Below are 16,709 nucleotides of genomic sequence, written 5' to 3'. Positions count from 1 at the left end.
AATGATATGATATAAATCATATAATATATGATATGATATTACATGATGAGGGACACCAAGACATAGTTTGTCTTGTGTGTGTCACAACAAAGAGGGAGTCTCATGTGAAGGTGATTTCTTCAATTTATAGAGTTAAGTAAAATGTTATAGTAACATGCATGTAAGAATGATATAATGCAAAATGTGCAAAGATGCTATTAAATTTGGGAATCAATAATTCGTTGCAGAAAAAGACAGATCTAAGTTAAGTCTGTGATTTTGTTGTTAATGTAGATGATTTAGTACCAAATTTTGTAAGACTACTGTCTATACCTTGATTTGCATACATTTATGAATCGTATTACATGGTATGTCTCTTTTGGGAACTTATCGCATGTGATGCCTTTTCATTTTTGAGATATTTGCTCGTTATACGTACATGTATGGTCGTTGTATACGTTTTTAATGCGGGGAAGTGGTGATTAACCCCCATAACTCTTTGCAATTGTGAAATTAGGCCCCATAACTTTTAATTGGAGTAATTTGACCCCATAACTTTCACATAAAGTGAATATCAACCCCATCCAAAATCTCACCAAAATCTCATCAAAATCTCATGGTATAACAACAAGGTATACGTATATTAACAGATATACGTATATTAGAAACATACAAAATACGTACAATCTAATATACACCTTATCATTTTGCAAAAATAAAAAAACAATAAAAAAAATAATACACTTTATTTCCTCGTCTCTCTGTAACTTTACTCTTTGTATTTCCAACTTAATTACATCATTTCAATTCCTATCTATTCTTCAATCACTAAGATTCCAAGCTCTTATATACTCCATTAATGGCTTCCTTTGTGTATTCTTAGCTCTCTCCTTCTTCTCTTTCAATCACTGATTGTGTTTGTAGATTTGGTAACCCTAATTACATACAAATCAAGTGAACAGGGGAGCAATTATTGGTCGATTATAGGAATACTCAACAAGACAAAAAACTTAATTGGATTACCTTTGCTAAGATTTGTCAACATGGGAGGGTTTGCTGCTGCCGGCTGCTTGCTGCTTGTTGCTGCTTTGATTTTTTTTTTTTTTTTTGAAGAATGTGTATCGTTTAAGAAGAAATAGCATATATGAAAAATGTGTATTTCTAATACGTATATGGCGTGTATAAGTTTTTTTCTCTCTTATTTTTGTAGTGGGAAATTGAGGAGAAATTGAGGAGATATTGATGAGATATTGATTTCAAGGGGGATATTAGATACAATTTAAATTGGGGTTGATATTCACTTTATGTGAAAGTTATGGGGTCAAATTACTCCAATTAAAAGTTATGGGGAATAATTTCACAATTGCAAAGAGTTAAGGGGGTCAATCACCACTTCCCCGGTTTTCTAATGTTGTAAAATCTCTATTTCTCTATATGTGAAATTAATATGGAAGAATCATATGCTTGCGATGTGCAAATCATGGACAATACCGTACCATCATGATGGTGAAGAATCTGAGCTTATAATAAAGTTTATGAGTGTTGTCTTAAAAATTATGAGCTACTCCCTCTGTCCCGGTCATTTGTTGTCATTTTCCATATTGGGGTGTCTCAGTGGATTGTTGTCCTTTCTATTTTAAGAATGAATTTTATGAGCAATTTGATCATTCACACTCTATTTGTTCCACTTGTTATTTTGTAATTGGCTCCTTCCTTTTTCCTTGGTTTTTGTGCCAAAATCAAAGGACAACAATTGACCGGGACGAAGGGAGTATATTGTAGAGTTTCCAGGCTCATCTAATCTATTTAAATAAAAAAAAATAAACTTTAGAAAACCTTAAGAAAAATAAATATAAGCTCAGGCAGATATAGGCTGGTTGCACAATGCTAATTTATGGGATATTCTACATAGTACCCCTCAATTTTTCGATTTTCTACATGGTAACCTTACACTTTTTAAAACATACATGGTAGTTGATACCCCTAATTGTTGTCATTATCACTAAGTATGCCCCTAAACTTTATTTTTCATCAATTAAACACGATTTTAGGCGTTAGGTATTGACTTGGACGTGTAACCAAACTTGACATTTATCATCCCATGACATAAGAACTTTTGGTGAAACTTAAGAGGCTTAATTATTCTAAATAAAATTTAAGGGACTTAATTTCATAATTAAACAAAGTTAAGAGCTTAATTACCACTTTCACATATTTCTAAAATAAAAAATAAACAATTAAGCGAGACAATTCAAAATAAAGAAGGGTAACAAATTCCGGAACCGAGGGAGTAATGATATTTTGAAAAAAATTACCACAACACTTCCGTCCTAAAGTTTAGGGTCAAAATTACCTTCGGCAAACCCTAGTTCTACAGTATTCGTTCTACACTTCTACCCCATTAGTAATTTTCTTTTACCATTCTTCCTCTTTCCACTTCAGGTACGATTTTTACCCCTAAAGTTTCTTACTTTACAAATTATATGTACTTTATTGTTAATCATGCTTAATATTACTATTTAATCAAATTGCTTTTGTTGTTGGTATGTGAAATCTAATTAGGATTTGGTTGTATGTTGATATTTCTGCTGTTCAATTGATTTCTAATTTTAAGATTAGTTAATTCAATTAGAATAATTAAAAATCGGGGGTTTCGATATAGTATGGAACTAACTACGGTAATTCTTGTGTGAGACGGTCCCATTATATTTTTATTTTGATATTTCTGCTGTTAAATTGATTTGTTAATTGAGATTTGTTAATTGAGATTAGTTAATTCAATTAGAATAATTAAAAATCGGGGGTTTCGAGATAATATGGAACTAACTACGGTAATTCTTCTGTGAGACGGTCCCATTATATTTTCATTTTGATATTTGGTGCTGTTAAATTGATCTGCTAATTGAGATTAGTTAATTCAGTTAGAATAATTAAAAATCAAGGGTTTCGAGATAGTATGGAACTCAACTAACTACAGTAATTCTTGTGTGAGACGGTCCCATTGTAATTTTATTTTATTTCAATTTGGTTTTGTGTGACAAGAAATAATTAAATCCATTTTGTAGGGTGATCATGGAAATAGTAACTTTAAAAATTTGGCATGGAGGGATATTTAGCAAGACTCCTAAGCTGTCATATGTAGGTGGTGAGTTTAAGCTTTATGAAAAAATCCGCGTCGATGAACTTTATATGTTTCGGATAAGGGAGATGGCTGAAAAATGTGGTAACTACTCAAATATAGATGGAATTTATTACCTAGTTCCGTTGTTATCAATGGATAAAGGGCTTAGGAGGGTTTACGATGATACAGACGTGTTGGAGATGGCTAAATACTTGAGATTGCATGGCATTATTGAATTGTTTGTGTTACATCGTGTTGATGAACCAGATGTGTTAAATGGTGTTGATGGGCGGGAAATATCAACGGAGCTGTTTCAAATTGAACAAAATTCGACAACCTATATTAGAAAGAAGCTTAGTCCTAAAAGAACCCCTTATAACTCAAGCGCATTTGAAAAAAACAAAGTCTTTGATGATGGGATTGGTAATAGACCAGAGAGTCTTTTAATGTGGGAAGATGAGGAGTCGGATTGTGAAAATGAGTTGGATGATCTAGTTAATGAGGATGTTTTAGACGATGATAATGAGGAATCAGAAGATACAACATTAGGAAGTGACAGTGACACCGATGACGAAGAGTTTAGAGCTGCAAAAGAAAGTGTAAACAAGTGGAAAGAAAACGTCCGAAATATTGCATTGCAGTTACAAAAGGAGGCGGAAGAAGGGAAAAAACCTATGGAGAGAAAAGAAGCAAACAATGGTAAAGGTGAGGATGAGGTACTTACCACAGGTGAAAGTGAAGAAGATGACATTTTAGGAAGGAAAAGGAGAGGTAGTGGTATTCTGGTTAACGAGTTTACAGATTTGTCTAAACTTGAATGGAAAGTGGGAATGAGATTTGAGAACAGAACGGCGTTTAGGGAATGTGTGATTAGGTATGCTGTTTTGCAAGGTAGACATATAACCTTTAGGATTAGTGATAAAAATAGGCAACAACGATTAGGCGTGCGTTGTAAAGCGGGCTGTCCTTTTAGGTTGTATGCATCTTGGGATTCAACCGGATCTTTCTATGTTGTGAAATCTGTTGATGGGATACATAACTGTAGTAGGGACATGGAATCAAACAAGCAAATGAAGTCAACGTGGTTAGCTGAACAATTTCTCGAGGTTTTTAAGGGTAGACCTCATTGGCCAGCTTCTGAAATTGTGGAGACAGCAAGGAGAGCGTATAACGTAATAATCAGCAAGTCTTTTGCCTATAAGGTTAAATACTTTGCGCATAGAAATTTGCATGGATCTATGAAAGACCACTACAATAAGGTGGGGAGGTATATGGAAGCTGTTAAGCAACTAAATCCTGATAGTTGCTTCAAACTTGAGACTGATCCTCCGAGAAATTTAGGTCCCCCAATCTTTAAGCGACTATTTGTTTGCTTTGACGCTCTTTCTGCTGGATGGTTGATTGGCTGTAGGAGGGTTATATGTCTGGATGGTTATTTCCTAAAAACGTTCCTCGGAGGGATGTTGCTGGCTGCCATAGGTAGGGATGCAAATGACCAAATGTTTCCTATAGCATATGCAGTTGTTGAGGGCGAAAATAATGATTCTTGGAATTGGTTCTTACTACAGTTACGACAATGTTTGAAGGAGACAAATGACGGGAATCAATGGACATTCATTTCTGATCAGCAGAAGGTAATAACAGTTTTACACGCTAGTTTCATTTCTTAACCTGTGTATGATGTCATTTGAACTTACCAACCGACTTTCATTTCTTAACATGTATACGATTTCAATTTAATGTAGGGAATTTTGAACGCGGTGGCAAATGTTTTTGGTAAGGCGGAGCATAGAAAATGTGCAAGGCATGTCTTTGCTAATTGGCACAAGACTTACAAGGGCGATGAGTTTAAAGGATTATTTTGGAGGGCAGCTCGAGCATATAATGAGGCTGATTATGTTGATGCAATGAAAGAGATGGAAAGCCTTAATCCTTTTGCTGCTCTTTCTTTTAAGGCACAAAATCCCAAAACATTTTGCAGATCCTTCGTGAGCACTAATACAAGATGTGATGTGATTGTAAATAATATGGCAGAGACTTTTAACGGGTACATTATTAATGCAAGATCAAAGCATTTGGTAGATATGTTGGAGGAAATAAGGACTGCACTTATGCAGAGATTGGTGAAGAAAAAGGCAGAAATAGAGAAGAGCGAATCATTACTGTGTCCGAGAATAGCAGCACGGTTAGAGAAAGAGAAACAAGAAATGGGAAACTGTAACCCCGTGCGCTCTAGTGATATGGAATTTCAAGTTATCCACAAGTTGGATAAATTATATGTGGATCTACAAGAGAAGACTTGTACTTGCAGAAAGTGGCAGCTAACAGGCATACCATGCTGTCATGCAATAGCATGCATATACTTCAAGGGGTTGGAAGTCGGGCCGTTTGTGGATGAATGCTATCTTAGGGTCACTAACTTAAAAGCATACTCTAAAACCATTAAACCTTGTGTGGGTGAGAGACATTGGCCAATGGTTGACATGGAAATTGATCCTCCTCAAATTAAAATTGGTCCCCGTCGACCTACTACGAAGAACAGAAGAAAAGAACCCCATGAAAACCCCAAGAAGCCAGGAAGATTGACAAAACACGGTACTACTCTCAGATGTAGTGTTTGTAGGTCTGAAAAACACAATAAGAGGAAGTGTCCGGACAAAGATAATGTGGTTGAACCTCAACCTAAGAAAGGTATTGGAAGGCCGAGGAAGGCCTAGGTTGTCTGATGAAGTAAACAACACATCATTCCGTCACTGCTGAACCAACAAGAACCGGTAGAGGGGGTAGGATTATTATTCTAGACATCCAATCAAGCCTCAGCCTCAACAACCAACTAACTTCACAACTGATGTACAATGGTTGCTAGTATGTATGCTATAATGCTATTAATTAGATAGATTTGGTCGACAGTGACCCATTAGATTAGTCGATATTAATGAAGCCTTATTCTAGTGGTTAAGACAATCTACAATCAAGTCGATTGTTTTTTAACTAAAATGAATTCGAACATAATTTGCCGAAGTAATTTGTTTTCTCTTCTATCACCCTTTTTTTCATCTTGATAAGTTTTTTTTTCTTTTTTCTTTTTAGTTAAAATTTACTCTGTACTTGATAGATTATTGGCCTTTGTAACTCTCGTTGACAGTCCGGGCAGTGTGGTTTTTTTTATGCTTGCTGTCAATTTCCCTCCTTTTTGTTTTCCTGCATAGTATCTAGTAAATAGTTCTCATGTGATAATTCTTGTTGTCACCAATTGATGTCTAAAAATTATTAGTACTCCAATGATTATTTCTGTTTTACATGATTCAAGTTGATTGGTTGCAGTGTTCCTAATCGTCTATATGTCTTATACAAAGAATTTGATAAATTAGCCTGATTTTACAGTGATTTAAATCCTTGTGAAGAATGGCTGGTGATTACATCCTCTCTAAATGAATCTTCTGCAAAGGTGATACGCCTGATACTCTCGTTGGATTCCATTCCCACGGAAGTACCTGCTGATGATATCGGCGTGCTGGTTGTAGCTAGAGAAACTGCCTGTGGATGTAAGTTCATTGTCTGTTAAATTTGTTTTGTGTTCAGTTTCAAATGCTTTGGCTGTTTCTCTGTAGAATTTATACCGCTTCTGGACCTGCCAAATGCCCTTTAACGCCTCAAATGACTCTATTTGTTAATGTAGATTACTAAATTACTGTTTAAGAAAAACTGAAAAGTAATTTCTTGACATCATTTCAATTCTTCTTCTTTGCTACTCTATTTCGTCCATTATGTCATTGATCTCTCTTCCTTTTCTATGCTTCTCTATTTTTTTTTTATTTCGACAATCAAAGGTAATTTTTCATACACGACGTGATCAATTTGTTAAGGTTTTTAAATTTGGAAAAAAAATTAGGATTATCAATTTAGTGGTAGACTTACTGTTTGTCCCTTTCATAATCCTTCCCTTCCCCGGCCATGTTCTTTATCTGCTTCAATTGATTAGACGTTGAAAAAGTGGAACATAAAAATAATTTTTCAGTTCGTCTAATTATGCAATTATAACTAAGTAAACTAGACGAGGTATGAGCATCAACATAATTATGTAATTGAAGTACTTGACCGTATAATTTATGTACAACACTTGCTGCAGTCATCTCTAAAACAAAAGCAATTCAAAGAAGAAAATAGTTATATCCAACAGCAAAATGATTGTGTCCGCGTGCCATATAAATCATCCATAGGATCGTCTTTTCCCAACGTGTGATATTTGCGTGTGTTAAATGAATAGTAGACAATTCCGTTACCTATACGTCTTGGTAGATAGATTCTATTCCTCATTGTGCTGTCTTTTACCGATTCTGAAAATGATGATGCAGGACTAAGGAATAGAACATGATCCCCCAAATCGGTTAATTCAACCCAACACTCTTTCGAAATTTCAAACTTGAACACTTGAACCTTCTTCCCAACTTGTTGAATAAAAACAGATATAAGTTCGCCATCAAGTTCGACTAAATAGCACGAATTTAGTGATAAACTTGCCTCTTCTGTCAACGGACAATCGTAAACCTTCCAACTCCATTCTCCTTCTACCATTTCAAAAACCCCGAGGTTACCTTTTAACCCGATAAAATAAAACGCCCCATTGTGATACTTAGGACTAGAATTATAATTAGCTAGAAACTCAGTGTCCGCAAAATAATGGAGGTCCCATTTTTTGCTTGAAGCTTGAAAACAACTGATAAATATCTGGTAATAGCCTGCAATTCCGACAGTTATGCAATCAGAAGAGTTGGGACATGTAGAAAATGCATGGCTTGCTTTGGCAAGTGTCCCCTGGCAAGAAGGGTATGTTCCTTTATCCCCAGTGAACGGATTGAAATATTGCAAGGACCCTCCCTCAGTTCGAAGAAGTAGCCATCCATCCTTGCAAAACTCGATGTTTGATTGAAGAGATGGTGAATGGGGTGTGTTGATGGTATGAGAAATATCTTGACATGGATCCCGAAGCTCACATATCCCTTTGTTATTCTTGATGGACATGAACAAAGGAAACGAACAACCAAATCGCCATTTGGCTGTAGGGATTGTAGAGCGAAGAGTTTTGCAAGTGGCGCGTAGATTCATGTAATCAAATAAATGGACACAGTTTGCTATTGATTGCAGAATGTCTGCAGGAAGTTGGGAAATTAAAGTTGTCGACATTTTCATGTCCATCTCTTCGTTCATATCATCTACATGCTTCATTTCTTCGGCATACTCTAATTTCTCTTCCTGAATGGGCAATAACCTGTCAATTGTCATTTAGAAATTAGATTAGCTTTTATATCTTCGTTTGTCTGAAACAAAATAACAAATTTAAAATTGTTAAGTACCGTTACATATGTTATGTATTCAAAATGTTATGCAGCTTGTAATGTAGATGATTAAATGAAGAGGTTCAACTCGTAACCATGTACTCCGTATAATTTGTGAATTTGTATTGTAGTAAATATTGTGTATATATAATAGTTACTTTTTCGTAATTTAATCATCTTTCTTGATTCTTGTGCAGAAAGCAAACGTATGGAATCAAACCAAAAGGAGGAAGTAATATAAAATTATAAATTGTGTACCTGTTGCGATTATTGGGCATGAACCAAGTCGGACCATCAAAATTCCGAAGGAAGGAAGGATGAGGTAACAAAAAAGTGCAACTATTGTCTTGTAGGCGGTATAAATGCACGGTTCGACATCCCGACCTAGCCAAATATATACAATCCCCTTCAATCAGAGTTCCTGGCGCATTAGAGTGGTATGTACCTGCCCAACACCAAGTCGAACTTGTTTCATCTAATAAAAATGCACGATCTCCGAGTGACTCAACCTGAATCCACTTCATTTGAGATAAATCTAACCTCCAAACAAATACCTTATAGATATCGTAATTATCCATCTCATCGCGGTGGCGGATCATTATATGTACAAAATATAAGATGCCACTAACTTCAACCAAATAACTATCTGTTGCTTGATAAACCCCAAATAGACTATAAGTTGGAATTTCTACGGGTAAGGGTTCCAAAATAAGTGAATTTGAGACATCGTCTGTGATTTTAATGCGACCAAACATCGTACCCTGATGGTCTTCGGAATCACACGTACCATAAACATATATCTCTCCATTAAGTGTCGCGACACATGTCACTTCTAAAGTTTTATCCTCGAAGCTTTGTTTGACCCACCTACAATCTTCCCCGAGACCAGGCCTACAAAAAAACACCTCGTCTTGATAAAACAAGAAAAGAACACATGCACGGTCACTAATACTATCATCATCGGGTGCTGAAGTAAAGACACACATTGGTCGCTCTTCATCAGGAGCATCAACCAACTCGGGGAGAAGTAATGACTGTAAGGTGACGGGATTCCAAAGAGAATACATTGTCGGGTTTTCCCGTTCTGTTAATATTAACCAGCCTAAACTTGAAGCGAGTATGTTTTTGCCATCTAACTCAACTATTGTTTTGACGTAGGCGGTTTTCTTAGGAGACATGGTACAAAATGTCTGTTTCTCAATTGCTCTATTATCATTTTCATGAGTAACAATCAACCACGGAGCTTCCTCCACCGATGGTGGTCTATATTTATCCTCACCCATCGATCTCGTCGCTAAATGCTGTCGCTTAACGTTCGTTTATTTTGTAAAATAAGTTAATCCCTTATAAGTATGAAGAAGTATCTTATCTTATGTCTTATGTGATTATGTCTTATGTCTTATGTCTTGTGTATATTCTCTTATATATATACACACACACCAACACGAACCATAATCCATATAGGAGAAGACTAGGATTTGATTTTTGGAAAACGTGTTCCAAAGTTTTTAGGAATAGGAAATTAGTAAAAGATTGTATAACAAGGCTCGTTGGGCTAAATTCCTTAGTCTGAGTGTTGATTGGTTTCCTTATTTTTAAATATCAAAATTAAGGAAATTAATTTGGACCACATAAAACACCCTATTTTACATGAAATTAAATTTGGATTACACAAAATTTACCAAAAGGGGAATCAACACCCAACTAGCATGAAAATGAAAAGGAGAAACAACACTCAGACTAAGAGGGAGTATATTATTTCATATTTGTAGAGTTGGGACGTCCGCCGAACCAGGTGACTCGATTTGAACCCGAGTAAACCTGATCCAATAGAACCCGTAACCTAACATGATCACTTGGTCAACATCCGAATTCGACCCGATCCATATTGACCCGATCCGAGATTGATCTGACTAAATTGATAACCCAACCATTATTAAACTTAATATTGATCAAAATGAAAACGATTTGAGTGTTTAGATTGATATGTTTCACCTAATATTAAAGTAATTAAACTAAATAATGGTTAAAAATCTAAATTTAATGATAAAAAAATAAATTATTGTGATAAAGTAACCGGACCAAATAATAACCAAAGTATCAAACACACAATTTGAACCGAAATGGTCTCGACCTGAACATGACTCGACCAAAAAGGGTAGATTAACCCGGCGTGACCCGAACTGACGTTTCGCATCAGACTTATTTGTCTCGAGATGTAAACAGGTAAGACAAACATAAACATAAAGAGTTGGGAGTTTACTCCGCAAGTTAAACGGATAATAAATGGGAACCGCAATCACCCTTTTTTCTCTCTTTCTCTCGATCATCAAATAAACCTAATATATCCTGTCAAAAAAAAAAAAAAAACTTATTTACGCCGCATGGCTCTTGAAGCAGCCGACTGTCGGAGGCTCCGATTCCTTTTTTTTTTTTTTTTTTTTTTTTTTTTGCGGTTTCATAATCCAGTTAGTCTCCCTACGGTGGAATCTATTCGGCGGCTCCGTTGACTTTTTTATTTAAGATCCTCCGTCGGGTGGAAGTCAACCTTTTCTGTTTTGCGGTGGCGGTAGATCGGGCTGTTGTTATCTTTATTATCGATTTGCGGATTGCAAGGTATGAATTTTTGACTTGAACAATAACAAGATCCAAACTTTTATTTAATTTTTTCTCGTAATTTACCGTTTTTTTTATCCGTTTCATCAAAATCACCATTCAATTCGATTGAATTTGCTTGATTTTTTCATGTGTTGTGACTTGTGGTGGATGTTGATAGAATTTCATCTTTAATTTATGGATTGTTTTTTTTAAAAATAATTGTAGATCTGCGATTTTCCAAAGTTCCAAACTTTGGAAACTTTTGATTCTTAAGAAGAAACATTTTTTTAGGCAGTTGCAGAATTAAGCAGAACTAGCTAGGGGCTCGTTTCTGGACAATCAAAAGTTCAAAATCTTTTGTTTTTTAGGCAGTTGCAGAATTAAGCAGAACTAGATAGGGGCTCATCTCTCGACCATCAAAAGTTCCAAAACTTTGGAAACTTTTGTGTTTAGGTAGTTGCGGAATTAAGCAGAGTTAGCCTTGGGGCTCGTCTCTGGACAATCAAAAGTTCGAAACTTTGGAAACTTTTGTTTCTAGGTAGTTGCGAAATTAAGCAGAATGAGCCTCGAGCTCCGAACAATCAAAAGTTCAAAAACTTTGGAAACTTTTGTTTCTAGGTAGTTGCGGAATTAAGCAGAGTTAGCCTTGGAGCTCGTCTCTCGACAATAAAAAGTTCAAAACTTTGGAAACTTTGTTTTTAGGCAGTGGTGGAAGAGCTCGTCTTTGGACAATAAAAAGTTAAAAACTTTGGAAACTTTTGAATCTTAAAAGAATCAATTTTTAGCCAGTGGCGGAGCTAGCTAGGGAGCTCGTCTATAGACAATAAAAAGTTCAAAACGGAGGAACTAAGTGGACTTAGCCAAGGTTCTCGTCCCTGAACAATAAAAGTTCAAAACTTTAGTTGAAATTTCCGTTTTTCACATAAATTTTAACTAGTTACGCCACTGTTCTAGCTCAAATTCAATTTAGTGTCACTTATGTTTGTTCTTGTTCTTGTTAACACTATGCTTAATCCTACTTCAAGTATAAAATGAATAATCCGGAATCCTAAACATTACTATCGTTTTTTTAGTGCCTAAGACAGTATGCTAAGAGCCTAAGGCCGTGAAAAGATATGTTAGATTGATTTCATCTTGTTGTGTTTGCTACAAGTTTTTATTTTCTTGTAGGAGTTTGGAATACTAATTTAAATTTGACTCATTTTTTTCAGATGAATTCGATCGATGTAGAAGGACGACTTAGTTGTGGTGCTGTTGAGTTTTGGTTCAGCAATTAGCTTCGGTAATTGTCTTCTCCTTTCTAATGCATTTTTTTTAATTAATGTTGCATTTGACTTTGTGACCGTGAGGTCACGGGTTCAAGTCCTCGGAACGGCCTCTTGCCAAAATGGCAAGGGAAGGCTTGCCCCAATTACACCCTTGTGGTGGGACCCTTCCCCGGACCCTCGCCTAGCGGGGACGCCATCGTGCACCGGGCTGCCCTTTAATGTTGCATTTGACTTGCCTCTCTTTGTTAGCTATAATTATTGATGCAATTCACATTTTATGCTATCCTTTTACTATGGTGCGTTTGAGCTTTGCTAATTCCTTCTTATGTTGTGGAACTTGTAAGAGTCTCCAATTGGATTGAATGAATTTACAAATTTATAGATGGGGGGTTGCATCATTCACCATTATAGTACTCCGTATTTGAGACTAGATTTGATGATCAAATTCATCTCATTTGACTTTAAGCTGTTTATTTCATGCACTGTGTGTTTTGCCATAAGGCGTTGTTAGACAATATCATCAATTGAAGTTTGAAATGTTTTTTCGTCACTAAGGGTGTGCTTGTATTAGGGAGGGCAGGGATGAAAAATCATTTGTTTGGCTAGCAAAGTAGAGGTGGAGGGATTTAAAGAGGAAGAAAATTGTATCCCTCCATTTCCCTCCTTCAAGCATATACCTGGAGGAAACACCTGGAGGAAACATATACCTCCCAGGCTCCTCCATTCCCCTTCCCCTTTCCTTCCCTTCTTCCCCTCACATCCCTTTCCCTCCTATTTTGGTGTCCAAATAAACACCACTATATCTATAAAACATGGTATTTTTAGGGTGTGTTTGGATAGCAAAAGTGGAGGGAAAGGGAGGGGAGCGGGAATGAGGGAAGGGAAAGGGAGAGAGGGAAGGGGAGGGGGAATGGAGTGTGGGTGTTTGAATACGATTTCCTTCCAAATCTTGCCTATTGTGTAGAGATTTTGATTAGGCTTGGAGGAGGGAAGTTGGATCTCTCCAAATCTCTCCCCCTCCATTTCCATCCACCCTATTTGCTATCCAGACAAGGGATTTTAATTCCCTAATTTTCCCTCTTCCCAAATCCTTCAATCCAAACACACTCTTATTAACAAATAATGAGCCTTCTTTTCCTTGAAAGTAACTATGTAATGAGCCACTGAACCAGGGGATTAAGAAAGAGACTTCACACATGACATAATCCACCTGAACCTGTTTTCCAAACTTACTTAAGTCCATACTTAAGTCTTCATACTAATAGACCATATACATCCAAATAATGCTCAAATTATTACAATTCTACCCAAAAGATATCAAATTACATTTTCAAACAAAATCAATACTTGTCCGTAATCGTAATTCTAAGCAAAACAAAAAAACATGCATCCTTCAGAGTGCCTCATCCATCCTCTCATCCATCTCTGATCTGTCTCATCAATAATCACCTAAACATTCAAAGAAAAATAAACACGATTTAGAAGTGATTTCATATAAACACAGTAGCTTTTTTTGCATTCATAAAATCATCATTAAGAAGTTTGTTTCCACATCTCTATGATTGAAAGAATTAAACTAACACAAGCATGAGAAAATGATCTGATGCAGCTATGTATTACCTGTGTCAATAATTTGTTTACTTTTGATTAACATACTACTCACAAAGAATAAAAAAGGTAAACAAATAAATGGCACGGACGGAGTACTTATTATGGGTCGTCTTAAAACATCATTAGAAAAAGGGTTGTTTTATGAGAATAATCCAAACTATGCCTCCCTTTCTCATATTAATCCAAACTGAAGTATTGTTTAAGTCAGAATAATTTGAATTGTGGCCTCATTTTTCTTATATTGAACTTATGCAACTTTTGACTGGGAACAATAGGTAATCTAACAGGTAAAAGGGATATGGGTCATTCTTCATCTTCTTCCTTGTTCTGTACTAAACCCAGAAACAGTTCCTTCTCCCCTTTACTGCCACCACCGCCATTCACTTCTTACCCTATACTCCCCCACCCATTTTCCACATAAACAATTTCCATTGATTAGTGCCCAAAAGGATTGCCTTCCCAAAATTCTATCAACTTCATATCCACAAAAATTGGTATTCTGTAATGCTACTGCCGCTTCAGTTAATGAATAAAGCGTCATATGAGGCTATGAGCAGCTAGTTTGTCAATTACTGTAACAGATCAAAGCTATAAAAACTACGCACTACTTGTAACCGAATGCAAAAAGAAACTCAATAACCAAATACAATTCAATTTAACAATAATTAGAGTTCCAGACCATCAATAAACTATACATATCAACAAAACAAACTCACCTCCATATCCATCTACATCTACTAACTACTTCATAAGAACAACAGCAGCACCATTAACTAAACTAAGCTCGATCAACAACTGCCTCTAACAATAATCACTGCAACTTAATTAGTTCTTTACTGCCAAACAAACTGATAATTCCTCTATTCCATTTAGTCGTATACGTTTGAAATAATATCCATCTCCGACCATATTTGCCGCCTACTACCTTCGTCAACCAGGCAACTACCACATTTTGAGATGAAGCCCCAACTTGATTAAGCCCCTTTTTCAATTTCAATCAATTTCACAGTTGGGATTGGTCGGATATTCAAATTGGCTAGCTAACTCTGGCCGTGGTGGTCGGATCTGGGATTGGTGGATGTAAAGGGGTGTTTGTGGTGGTTCATTTTTAGTGGTGTTAATGGTGTTGCAATGGAGAAAATTTGGGGATTAATAGAATGAAGGTTAAGTGATTATGACTATTAGAAAAGATGAGCAATACTTAGGATTATTCCCATCAAAATAACTGTTAGAAAAAAGGTAGTGCAATGTCTGCTCCCTGCCCCCCATAGGCAAGACTCAAGAGCTCCTTGTAGATTGAAACATACCTGGTTTTTAACTAATATGGGTTTTTATGGCAAATAAACCAGATGACCCGATCAGAACCCAAAATGGTCTGATCCACAATTACCCGACCTGAAAATGACCCTATCTGACTCTCAATGGGCAAATGGCCTGAAAGACTCTTGAATAGAAAATCATTTGACTCAAGTTGACCCGTACCCAAAATGACTCGATAACAGCACATTTGAAAATGGCCTGATACTTTGGTCAAAGTGACCCGACTGATAACAGCACACTGGGGCAATGGGAATTCAACACGCTAAATGGCCAATATATCTTGATCACATGTATCACTTCTCATATATACTTTGGTGTGTATCATGATCTATCTAAAGAGACGTTCAGGTTACACCCACCAGTTCCCTATTTCTCAATTATCACATATTTTCAGAATAATAATGTTAACATCAACACATAGATGAATTTTAATCGCGTTTTTGTTGCACATACCCTGTACTCTATGGCAAATAAACCAGATGACCTAATCCGAACCCGAAATGGTCCGATCTACAATTACCCGATCTGACTCTAAATGGCCTGAAAGAGTCGAATAGAAAATGAGTTGACTCAAGTTGACCTGTACCCGATTACAGCACATTTGTTTGAAGACGGCCTGACACTTCGACTCAAAGTGACCCGGCTCATAACAGCACATTGGGTCAATGGGCATTGAACATGCTAAATGGCCAATATATCTTGATCGCATGTATCACTTCTCATATATACTTTGTTGTGTATCAGGATAAAGACAGAAAGTCGGGCACAGTAGAATGGGCTACGACAGAAATCAGAATTACTGCGCAACCCATAAAAGATGGCTGCGAAAGCTCAAGAAGAACTAGACCAAATAACTGGCAAAAATACAACAATTCAAGAATCTTGCCACATTTTCAGAATATTGTCTTAACGTCAACACATACATGCATTTAATTGCATTTTGTAGCAACAGCACGGCAACACACACACACACAGAGACAGACATACACTACACAAAATCATCATTACGATTTACGTCACCGATTTTCTGAGAAATGGTGTTGTGCGTGTGGGTTTATTTTCCCCTATTTCTTATCTGTAAAATAATCCCATTTTCATCAAATTTACATAATCCTTTTCATGTATCAAATTCTTTTTCGTTTCCTTTCCTGGGTATTCAAGATTTTGATTTTGGACATTATTTTGTGAAATTAAACAGAGAAACCATTAAGATAGCTTGCATTATTTCTAGTCTAATTTCAGATGCTAAGAATTAACATCGTAAACCCTAATTGAACTTGAAAATTAGGGGTTTTAATTAAAGACTGTTTTGATTAGCTAATAACACATTTATTTCAATTTTTTTTACTTCAATCTTAACTAGTTTGGCCGAGATTGTGGCTAATTTGGACAAAACTATGATTAATTCAATTGGCATTTTGACTTATTTGTCGTAATTTTAGTTAATTTGGAAAAAAAATTGTCGAATTTGCTCAT

At 36.1% G+C, this 16,709-nt stretch overlaps 1 protein-coding gene and 1 long non-coding RNA gene across 2 annotated transcripts; both read left to right on the top strand.

The window, feature by feature from the left end:
* Window positions 1-2,265: 2,265 nt before the first annotated feature.
* On the top strand, window positions 2,266-6,144 carry LOC141586148 (uncharacterized). Its single transcript, XM_074407280.1, has 3 exons — window positions 2,266-2,421; window positions 3,045-4,734; window positions 4,846-6,144. Exons 2-3 carry the CDS (start codon window positions 3,052-3,054, stop codon window positions 5,815-5,817), a joined length of 2,655 nt encoding a protein of 884 aa, XP_074263381.1. The 5' UTR covers window positions 2,266-2,421; window positions 3,045-3,051; the 3' UTR covers window positions 5,818-6,144.
* A 4,546-nt stretch (window positions 6,145-10,690) lies between these two features.
* Window positions 10,691-16,413, top strand: LOC141586147 (uncharacterized). Its single transcript, XR_012519470.1, has 3 exons — window positions 10,691-11,052; window positions 12,246-12,316; window positions 15,978-16,413. It is a non-coding gene; the product is annotated as an uncharacterized LOC141586147 (long non-coding RNA).
* Window positions 16,414-16,709: the final 296 nt, after the last annotated feature.

Source organism: Silene latifolia, chromosome 6, assembly GCF_048544455.1.
Source record: "Silene latifolia isolate original U9 population chromosome 6, ASM4854445v1, whole genome shotgun sequence".
NCBI classification, from domain to species: Eukaryota; Viridiplantae; Streptophyta; class Magnoliopsida; order Caryophyllales; family Caryophyllaceae; genus Silene; species Silene latifolia.
The sequence above is the reverse complement of the archived record's forward strand: the minus strand, read 5'-3'. Positions and strand labels throughout refer to the sequence as shown.

Coding starts and splice junctions, on each gene's coding strand:
- LOC141586148 (XM_074407280.1), top strand. CDS start 3,052: ATGGAAATAGTAACTTTAAAAATTTGGCATGGAGGGATATTTAGCAAG. Junction 4,735..4,845: donor TCATTTCTGATCAGCAGAAG/GTAATAACAGTT, acceptor AATTTAATGTAG/GGAATTTTGAACGCGGTGGC.